Source organism: Osmerus eperlanus, chromosome 21 (assembly GCF_963692335.1).
Source record: "Osmerus eperlanus chromosome 21, fOsmEpe2.1, whole genome shotgun sequence".
Lineage (NCBI taxonomy): Eukaryota > Metazoa > Chordata > Actinopteri > Osmeriformes > Osmeridae > Osmerus > Osmerus eperlanus.
The window spans coordinates 10,347,725-10,358,553 of record NC_085038.1 but is presented as its reverse complement, the minus strand read 5'-3'; the positions used below and the strand labels follow the sequence as shown (position 1 = coordinate 10,358,553).

Genomic DNA, 10,829 nt, shown 5'->3' with positions numbered 1-10,829 from the left:
TCTAATATCACTGTCTGTTGACTGGTTTATATCAACTTAACCCGGACCTGACTCTGACCGCAACCCTACTCTGACCCTAACCCAACTCTAACCCAACCGACCCTAACCCAACTGTGACCCTAAACCAATCCTAACCCAACCCTGACCCTAACCCAACTCTGACCCAACTTGATTCCTTGATCCTCAGGAGAAATGGAAGCGGAGAGTGATGAAGATGACGACGATGACGATGATGACTGCAAGAAGGTGAGAGGGAGGTGCCTCGTGGCATAGGCTGTCATCCAAGCTGGATTAGCAAACAGAGAAAGAAGCAGCCGTTTGAAATGCAAAAACAGTCAAACTGTAGGTTAGCGTCTGTTTAAAATGAGTTACCGGAAGTTATGTTTGCATGGCAGCCAGAAGCAGCTGGAGGCTGGGATGGTGTAATGTGTCGTTGTTTCCTCCAGGGATCTGCAGAGAGAGAGGCTGTAGCTGCCGAGGAAATGTCCACTCTGGTCAACTATATCCAGCCCACCAAGTTTAACTCCTTTGAGGCTTCCAAAAGTAAGCCCTTGTTTGTGTCTCTCTCACACACACACACCTACCTTGATTTGTAACCACGACGACTCTCAAGTCACCTTATCTTTAAAACATCCATGAGACTGGCCCTAACCTCAGCCCTAAATGTGCAGGATATAGCCCAAACTTCCCACCTCAACCTCTCCAGAGCTTGTGTGTGAGGGATGGTCTCTGAGTGCCTCTGCTTGTTCTAGAGGTGGACCGTAGCTTCCAGATGTCCTCCTTTGTGGAAACCAAAGCCGTGGAGCTGCTGACCAAGTCCCCAGTGGAGTTTGTAGAGTATCCTCCCAATATACCGTAGCATTGACAGTATTAGTGTTGGAGAGCGTGGTGATGGAGTGGGCTCCTCCTCAACATGAACCCAGATACAACAAGCTGCAGCTGAGCCGAATCTACCCCAAGGGCACCAGGGTGGACTCCTCCAACTACATGCCTCAGCTCTTCTGGAACGCAGGCTGTCAGCTGGTAGCTCTCAACTTCCAGACTATAGGTGAGTTAGTGTCCTGACCCCCTCCCCCCCCCCCCCCCACCTGACCCCTGACCTACTCAACTGTAGGTGAGTTTGTTCCCTGAACTTCCAAACGATAAGTGAGTTAGTACCTTGACACCTGACCTATCAAATACAGGTGAGTTGGTACTCTGATCAACCTAACTACAGGGGAGTTAGAACCCTGAACTTTGACCCCTGACCTATCCAACTGCAGGTGAGTTAGTAGCCTGACCCCTGACCCCTGTCCTACTTAACTATAGGTTAGTTAGGACCCCGACCCCTGAGCTATCTAACTATTGGTGAGTTAGTATCCTGACCTTCCTTACCTGATCATACTGTGACGCCACGAGAGGCTACACAGCCCTCAGCGGGACAGCTCAAAATAGTGCGAGGACACCAGGGTCGAACAAAACAAGGGTTTATTGAAGATCCTCAGAATTAACAAAAAAACTTCAAAATCTTACATAGGATTCCAAAAACGGCACCTCTTCTAGGCGCAGGACTCCTTCTCTTCACCAAACCCCACTCTGCCCACCTAACTGTGGCTCTCCCTCTTTAACCCAACCCTTTAGGTCATCAGGGTCTGATCAGTTTCAGGTGTGTGGGAATGCCCCGTTTTTAGGGAGGGATGGAGCTCCCGGCTCCCCCAGCAGAGGGAGCCACAGCTGCTCAGGGCTGCAGCCACCTCCGGGGAATGTAGCACCCCTCCAGGACCCAGCCTCTCGTGACGTCACAATACTAACTTATTCCTAGCATAATCCTAACCTGTCACCAGCCCTAACCTCTTTACCCTACTATGTAATATGTAATTCTTCTCTTTTAATTCCCTGTGTAAAAACCAACTTTTTCCTCTTCCTCTCTCCCTCCCTGTCTCCCAGACTTGTCTATGCAGTTAAACTTAGGCATGTATGAGTACAATGGGAAGAGTGGCTACAGACTGAAGCCAGAGTTTATGAGAAGACCAGACAAACACTTTGACCCGTTCACAGAAAACACTGTGGACGGCATTGTGGCCAACACACTCTCTGTTAAGGTTAGAAGTTCACCCTAACACTTGCCTTAACACCCACCCGAATACCCACCCTAACACTTACCCTAACACCCACCCTAACCCCCCCCCCCCAGCTTTCTGTTAACTTCTAACTACATCCTCCTCTCCATGGATGGATGTCCTGCTCTAACATCACTCTCCCACAGATCATCTCTGGCCAGTTCCTCAGTGATAAGAAGGTGGGGGTGTATGTGGAGATTGACATGTTCGGTCTGCCAGTTGACACAAGGAGGAAGGCTCTGAAGACCAAGACGTCCCAGAACAATGCAATCAACCCTGTCTGGGACGAGGAACCCATCATCTTCAAGAAGGTGTCGTCATGCATTTTCTAGTTGTAGCAGGTCTTTAGCATACCGGGTCTGTGTTCTAGGGCACCAAATCTGGGTTCTGGTAGATCAGGTCTGTGTTCCAGTAGACCAGGGGTGTTCTAGTATGGTAGGTCTGTGTTCTAGTAGAACTGGTGTGTTCTAGTACGGTAGGTCTGTGTTCTAGTAGAACTGGCGTGTTCTAGTACGGTAGGTCTGTGTTGTAGTAGAACTGGCGTGTTCTAGTACGGTAGGTCTGTGTTCTCGTAGAACTGGCGTGTTCTAGTACGGTAGGTCTGTGTTCTAGTAGAACTGGCGTGTTCTAGTACGGTAGGTCTGTGTTGTAGTAGAACTGGCGTGTTCTAGTACGGTAGGTCTGTGTTCTAGTAGAACTGGCGTGTTCTAGTACGGTAGGTCCGTGTTCTAGTAGACCAGGTGTTTTCTAGGACACCCGATCTGTGTTCTAGTGGATCAGGTCTGTGTTGTAGTTGACCAGATCTGTTCTATGCCCTTCAACAGGTTGTTCTTCCTACGTTGGCCTCTCTGAGAATCGCTGCTTTTGAAGAAGGAGGAAAGTTCATCGGCCACCGCATCATACCAGTGTCTGCGATCCGACCAGGTGAGTGCTGTTCGACCCTGCTTCGGGCTACACTGACATGAGCTCGACCTGTCATTCTGTACTCGAAACAGTCTGTTCTAGCTGCAGTAACCATGTTGGGACTGTCCAGGTTATCGCTACATAGGTCTCAGGAACGAGAAGAACCAGTCCTTGATTCTACCTGCTGTCTTCGTCTACATAGAAGTGAAGGACTATGTTCCTGACACCTTTGCAGGTCAGCTGGTCCATAGAAAACACGATTGAACTGTAAGAACTCGGACTAGGGCTGGGAAACTGGTGTTTGGGGCAGCGGGGCTGATGTTTGGAGCTGGGGGTTGGGGTAGAGGAGGGCTTGTGGTTGGGGTTTGGGGTAGAGGAGGGCTGGTGGTTGGGGTTTGGGGTAGAGGAAGGCTGGTGGTTGGGGTTTGGGGTAGAGGAGGGCTGGTGGTTGGGGTTTGGGGTAGAGGAAGGCTGGTGGTTGGGGTTTGGGGTAGAGGAGGGCTGGTGGTTGGGGTTTGGGGTAGAGGAGGGCTGGTGGTTGGGGTTTGGGGTAGAGGAGGGCTGGTGGTTGGGGTTTGGGGTAGAGGAGGGCTGGTGGTTGGGGTTTGGGGTAGAGGAAGGCTGGTGGTTGGGGTTTGGGGTAGAGGAGGGCTGGTGGTTGGGGTTTGGGGTAGAGGAGGGCTGGTGGTTGGAGTTTGGGGTAGAGGAGGGCTGGTGGTTGGGGTTTGGGGTAGAGGAGGGCTGGTGGTTGGGGTTTGGGGTAGAGGAGGGCTGGTGGTTGGGGTTTGGGGTAGAGGAGGGCTGGTGGTTGGGGTTTGGGGTAGAGGAGGGCTGGTGGTTGGGGTTTGGGGTAGAGGAGGGCTGGTGGTTGGGGTTTGGGGTAGAGGAGGGCTGGTGGTTGGGGTTTGGGGTAGAGGAGGGCTGGTGGTTGGGGTTTGGGGTAGAGGAGGGCTGGTGGTTGGGGTTTGGGGTAGAGGAGGGCTGGTGGTTGGGGTTTGGGGTAGAGGAGGGCTGGTGGTTTGGTGAACAGGGGTTGCTCCTGATCCTAATGGAGAGTGTCTGTTTTGTAGACGTGATCGAGGCACTGTCCAACCCCATCAGATATGTGAACCTGCTGGAGCAGAGGTCCAAACAGCTGGCAGCTCTCACCTTGGAGGATGGAGAGGAGGAGACCCCCGCAGAGGTGAGGTGGGGGGAGGGGGGAGGAGACCCCCGCAGAGGTGAGGTGGGGGGAGGGGGGGGGGGAGTCATCAGTATCTGTAATGGAGGATCCTGGTTTGGAGATGGAGGGGCGGTGTTAAGTCCGGTCTCAACAACACCACAACAACAATGCACCTTGCGTTGTACACAAATGTTCCCTTGTTTTCACACAAGCCCTCCCTCTCCTATCAGGACACAGCTGACCTGACGTCTGATGTGAAGGCTGATCCCAGACCTGCTCTGCTGGAGAACGGCCTCAGCCCTGCCCCCTCAGTGCCTGCACTCACCCCTGCCCCGAGCCCTTCACCCAGGACGGCCATGCCCACTCAGCAGCCTCCAGCCACCGGTACAGGACTCATACATAGACCTCTTGCATAGACCCCTGGGACTAGCCCTCTTAGGACCAGGTCCACTGGGACTAGCCCTCTTAGGACCAGGTCCACTGGGACTAGCCCTCTTAGCACCAGAGCCACTGGGACTAGCCCTCTTAGGACCAGGTCCACTGGGACTAGCCCTCTTAGCACCAGAGCCACTGGGACTAGCCCTCTTAGCACCAGAGCCACTGGGACTAGCCCTCTTAGCACCAGGTCCACTGGGACTAGCCCTCTTAGCACCAAAGCCACTGGGACTAGCCCTCTTAGCACCATGTCCACTGGGACTAGCCCTCTTAGCACCAGAGCCACTGGGACTAGCCCTCTTAGCACCAGGTCCACTGGGACTAGCCCTCTTAGCACCAGGTCCACTGGGACTAGCCCTCTTAGCACCAGAGCCACTGGGACTAGCCCTCTTAGCACCAGGTCCACTGGGACTAGCCCTCTTAGCACCAGAGCCACTGGGACTAGCCCTCTTAGCACCAGGTCCACTGGGACTAGCCCTCTTAGCACCAGAGCCACTGGGACTAGCCCTCTTAGCACCAGAGCCACTGGGACTAGCCCTCTTAGCACCAGAGCCACTGGGGCTAGCCCTCTTAGGACCAGGTCCACTGGGACTAGCCCTCTTAGCACCAGAGCCACTGGGACTAGCCCTCTTAGCACCAGGTCTAGATCAACTGATGGTGGTCTTGTTGTTGTTTTTGCTACATCCTGATGTTCTGCTGTTCCAGAATCATCCAAGCCAGCTTCCAAGAACGAGGACATGGTGCAGAGCGTTCTGATAGGTCAGCCAACTTCCTCACGCTGTGGTCATGGATCTGGTCGTAGTGTGGTTACTCTGTGGTGTGTGGGCAGACTGCGGTCATGCAGTGGTCTTCTCTCCCAGAGGTGGAGATTGCTGGCCTCGAAGACTTGAGGCAGAGCAAGGTGTACCTTCGGGACCAGAAGAGGCAGTACAAGGAGATGAAAGATCTGGTGAAGAAACACCAGAAGAAGGCCGCAGACATGGTGAAGGAACATGTGGTCAGATACGGTCAGGTCCAGCATGACCACAACCGCAGACGCAATGCGATGATGAAAGCTGCCAAGCGCGACGGTAAGAAAAGGTAGGTACTGTACACATGATGAACTGGTGTATGTGGTGTGTATGTATATTTTTGTAGCACTGTGTGACCTGTGTTGGGTTTTGTGTGGGATTGTGCATGTGTGTGTGCGGTTGTGTGTGTGGGGTTGTGTGTATGTGGCTGTGTGTTTGTGTGTGTGGTTGTGTGTGTATGGTGGTGTGTATGTGGTTATGTGTGTGCGGTTGTGTATTTGTGTGGGTGTTTGTGTGTGTGTGTGTGTGGCTTTGGCTGTGTGTGTGTGTGGGTGTTCCAGCAGCGCGTCTCCAGGGCAGGAGTGTGAGCTGCAGCAGTTGGAACAAGATGGCGAGGCTCGTCTGCAGGAGCTGCGAGAACAGCAGCACCAGCAGCTGCTGTCTCTGAGGCAGGAGCAGTACTACAGCCAGAAGTACCTCAAACGAGAGCACATCAAACAGGTACCCCCCAACACACACACAGGTAGCATATTTACCTTCCAGTTTGTCATTTGACAGAATCTTTTATCCAAAGCGACATATCGTGAGCACAGCAGATAATTAAGTAGATCATTAAGATCAGAACAGCATTTCAGTGTTTAGCGCCAAGGAACAGTATATATTTGAACAGATAATATCTCTGAGTCTGACCTGTAGTATGTGTTGTAGCTGGTGGAGAGACTGAGTGCTTTAGCAGAGGAGAGCCACAGCAACCAGATGAAGAAGCTGAAAGACTTCTGTGACAAGTAAGCCTGATGACACAGTCAGAAAGGTCAGAGTTGTGGTGACCCTAGAATGTGTTAGCGTGTTCTAGAGTGCGTCAGTGTCCTAAACTGCCGGCCTTCTAGAGTGTGTCAGGGTTCTAGATTGTGTCTAGGTAGAGTGTGTCAATGTGTCTCTCTTGTTTCAGAGAGAAGAAGGAGCTGAAGAGGAAGATGGACAAGAGGAGACAGGAGAAGATTAATGAAACCAAGTCAAAAGAGAAGCATCTGGCTGATGAGTAAGACCTGGATTTTGACCATGTTTAGTTTTTTGTACACTTGAGTGCAGATGTCTAATCAAGTCAAAGTTGATTCAATCAATCGATTGTATTAATTTGAATGGCACCTTTGAAAACAACAAGTGGAAACCAAAGAGCTGTACAGTGGAAACAAAGCAGAAATAAGTACATAGAATGTGACACACGAGACAAAATACACACAAAACCCAAATATACATGACATAGCAGACAAAACGATTATTTGTCAAATGCATAGATGACAGGAAAACTTCAATCAAATCAACAATAAAATACTTGCTTTGCAGCAGCTTTTTCAACAGTGCCACAGAGTGCCACTAAGTACAAATAACGCAACACACAAACAACAGAAGTAAAAGAGTAAAACAAGTATCTTGTGTGCAAGTGAAATTGTTTGCAGCTTTGCAATGCTAATGTGGGTGTTCGATAGCATGTGTTCTTAGATCTTACTGCTTTCAGTAACCTTCCTAACCATAATCCTTTCCCAGGGAGAAGCTGGAAATCAACAGGTCGTATGTGAATGAGGTGGTGCAGAACATCAAACGGGTAAGAAGGAGGGTCAGAGGTCAACAGGACCTGTTTATTTGGAGCAACACTGATGAGTAGTACTGCTGCCTGTTACTGAAAAGACCAAACATCGCCCACAACTGGAGGAAAAATAATATTGTAGTGGACATGTTTTTTTCTCATAGTATTTTTGAATAAATGCATTATATAATAGTAGATTATAATATTTAAAATAAGCAGATGTTGTATAGCCTATTAAGGGTTGCATGAAGGTTACATCTCTAACTGCAGTGCAAAAGAACGCGTTCATTGAACACGTTGATTTTTATGAAAACGATGAACTGAACGCAACTTAATGACAAATAATGAATTTGAACGGTAAACACGTTCATATTATTTGAGGTCTAGCTAAAACGTTACGGAATGTTTTCCTTCTCCTGAGGAGAGACGCTGTCTAAATCGAATGCTTGCACCATGTCGTTGCTAAGTGCCCGTAAAATGTTTGCTATGTAGCCTAACCTAAACCAACTAACTCGACTTCGCACTACGTTACCCATGATTCATCGCACACACGTAGACCAAACAAGCAACGTATTCCAAGACAACAGCTCTCCGTCTCATAAAAAAGGCAAGTGAAAGCAGAGACGCAGACTCAGCGACTACATCTGATCTGATGCACATTATTTTTTGCGGGATTTTTACACACAGGAAACACACACCTTAAAATCATTAAATGAACTGAACTATGAACTAGTTCAGAATTTAAATGGTGAACTGTGAACGATTCATATTTACTTGTATGAACTGAACTTTGAACTGGTTCATGAGAGGTATGAACGTGCACAACACTGTCTAAATGTGTGATACATCTCTAACTGTGTGGTGCATCTCTAACTGTGGGGAACATCTGTAACTGTGGGGTACATCTCTAACTGTGTGGTACATCTCTAACTGTGGGGTACATCTCTAACTGTGTGGTACATCTAGAACTGTGTGGTACATCTCTAACTGTGGGGTGCATTTCTAACTGTGTGGTACATCTAGAACTGTGTGGTACATCTCTAACTGTGTGGTACATCTCTAACTGTGGGGTGCATCTCTAACTGTGTGGTACATCTAGAACTGTGTGGTACATCTCTAACTGTGGGGTGCATTTCTAACTGTGGGGTACATCTGTAACTGTGTGGTACATGTCTAACTGTGGGGTACATCTGTAACTGTGTGGTACATGTCTAACTGTGGGGTGCATTTCTAACTGTGGGGTACATCTAGAACTGTGTGGTACATCTCTAACTGTGTGGTACATCTCTAACTGTGGGGTACATCTTTAACTGTGGGGTACATCTGTAACTGTGGGGTGCATCTGTAACTGTGGGGTGCATCTGTAACTGTGGGGTGCATCTGTAACTGTGGGGTGCATCTGTAACTGTGGGGTGCATCTCTAACTGTGGTCTACATGTTTAACAGCTAGAGGAGGCTCAGGCCAGACGTCAGGAGAGGTTGCTAGAGCAACAGAAAGACATTCAACAAAAGATTCTTGACGAAAAACCAAAGGTAACAAAATATTTAGCTTTTTATTGACGATTCTAAAGTCAATTAGCCCTGTTAGTCTGTTAGCCCATTTGTGGAAAACAAGCAAATCCTGCAGTTTCTCTCATCTGACACAAGCAAACTACCAACCGCCAACTGTCTGGTTTCCATCAGCTCCAGGGGCAGGTGGAGGCAGAGTATCAGGAGAAGTTCCGGCAGTTGCCAGGGGAGATTCAGGACTTCCTGCAGGACAGGAAACCTGATGTCAGAGGTCCAGCTATGCCCCGCCCCTCCACCCCACATGATGTCCTGTCTGAGGAGGAGGAGGAACGAAGGGAGTGAAGAAGAGATAAAGAGGGAGGTGTGTGTGTGTGTGAGAATGTGTTTGTGTGTGTGTGTGTGTGTGTGTGTGTGTGTGTGTGGAGAGGGATGGAGGGAGATATTCCCATTTTTCTTCCTTACTGTAAATGACTGTTAGTTGCCCAACTCATCTCTCCTGTTTGATTGTTTTTCTGCTCCAAGTCTTTGAGCCCGGTCTCTTTCTGATGACCTCATCAGCACAGTGCTAGTTGTGCCAGTGGACTGCATGAGCATGACTTCAGCCATAGGTTAAGGCCACTAACCACAGTCTGATTGAATACAGTCATCTTGTTTTTACCACTCTTGTAGTATTACCTTTTATTTTTTATTTGCTTTCTCCTAAATTTGAAGACTGAAGTAAATGTATTATTTGTTTATGCTTGGAATGAGTTTTGAATCTACAGACAGCTTCCAAAAATGACTTGAATGGTTCTCAAATATTGCTTGTAAATATAATTAGCAGAAATGCATGATAATAATGTTTTGCTTTTATTTTCTTGTTTCAAAACATGTTGAATATTATGTCATTTATCATTCTATGGGTATTCTTCACAAATCCCACTGATGTGTATGTAAAAATGTTTTGAGAAATGTTTCTGATATTACACTCTTTCTGTGTAATACAATGTATGCAGTATTCATCTTTTAACTATTGATTTTTATTTCAAAACTATTTAAATTACATTAAATTTCTTTACAGGCCATATGGAGAGTTATGTTGTTAGCCAGTAATTGCATGTTATTTCATAAGAAAAAGGTAATGGGTTACTGAATGTATTTTTGAATAGGCCTAACATGGTAAAACATGCACACACGCACACTTGCACATACACACGCACACACCTGCACAAACAAACACTTACTGACTACCTCATCCTTCGATGCTAATTATAACACAAATTCAACCCATGTTTTTGATGAAACACTATTTGTTCTTTGCTGTATGAGATTTGTATTATATGGTGTGTTATTGTCACATGTTGTATTTTATCAACAAATTCCAGAAATATGTTCTAGATGTGCTCTATATAATGTGTCATACACCTTTAATAAAGATCTAGAGTCTCCCCCCGTCTAAATGGCATCCAAAATGCCTTTCTATCGTTTTTATCTCGCTACATACCTCATATATACAACTGTTCAACACAGTATCCATCCATAGCTCCGCTCTAGTGGAGAGTTGACCATGACCATGCCATTCCACAGCTCTAATGCAGACTGCTTGATTTGCAGCAGGTCTCAGAATACTTGACATGTTTTTGCCATAGATTTTAACCTGTTCATAGTGACCTAATGCAAATCGGTTATGAACACCAATCCCTCTGAATGTATGGGAGAGTTTGCAATGTTTGTAACGTATGGATGTAATGCCTTGTAAATTCACTAGATGGACTCCAAGGGCCACGATTACATAAGTGAGGATTGGCTAGAGGTTAGAATTGGCTAAAAGAAAATGCTATAATTTATTTAACATTTTAGATTTGTATTCGCAGTATTGTTTTCTACAGTGCGAGTGGATTTATGGTGTTACACATCTTGTAATAATTAATGTGAAAATACATGTTTGCCATAGAAGAATTAGTCCGTAGATTGTTGATTCAATAGGACAACATAAGGGTTGGGTTTGGCATTATCTGTAAACCACAGATGTGCAGTGATGCTCATTGTAACCAGGCACGGTACAACATAAACATGATCTCAAGTACAATATGACATCCTTTGAAACATATGTCTTGATGGCGATGATTCATAACTTGTCAAAACTG

The 10,829-nt window shown here is 47.3% G+C and overlaps 1 protein-coding gene across 2 annotated transcripts in view; it reads left to right on the top strand.

The window, feature by feature from the left end:
• plcb1 (phospholipase C beta 1) overlaps positions 1–10,135 on the top strand; it is a 16,392-nt gene extending 6,257 nt beyond the window's left edge. Inside the window, exons 15-32 of one of the 2 annotated variants that reach the window (XM_062446990.1) lie at positions 188–246; positions 447–543; positions 753–837; positions 924–1,048; positions 1,927–2,081; positions 2,246–2,410; positions 2,924–3,023; positions 3,133–3,237; positions 4,073–4,185; positions 4,395–4,548; positions 5,305–5,358; positions 5,460–5,679; positions 5,954–6,110; positions 6,318–6,394; positions 6,559–6,648; positions 7,155–7,212; positions 8,641–8,727; positions 8,878–10,135. In XM_062446990.1, coding sequence (XP_062302974.1) covers positions 188–246; positions 447–543; positions 753–837; positions 924–1,048; positions 1,927–2,081; positions 2,246–2,410; positions 2,924–3,023; positions 3,133–3,237; positions 4,073–4,185; positions 4,395–4,548; positions 5,305–5,358; positions 5,460–5,679; positions 5,954–6,110; positions 6,318–6,394; positions 6,559–6,648; positions 7,155–7,212; positions 8,641–8,727; positions 8,878–9,045 — 2,069 coding nt within the window. In that variant the 3' untranslated portion in view covers positions 9,046–10,135. Of the gene's footprint in view, positions 1–187; positions 247–446; positions 544–752; positions 838–923; positions 1,049–1,926; positions 2,082–2,245; positions 2,411–2,923; positions 3,024–3,132; positions 3,238–4,072; positions 4,186–4,394; positions 4,549–5,304; positions 5,359–5,459; positions 5,680–5,950; positions 6,111–6,317; positions 6,395–6,558; positions 6,649–7,154; positions 7,213–8,640; positions 8,728–8,877 lie in introns of both variants that reach the window. The other variant, XM_062446989.1, reaches the window with a different exon arrangement.
• Positions 10,136–10,829: the final 694 nt, after the last annotated feature.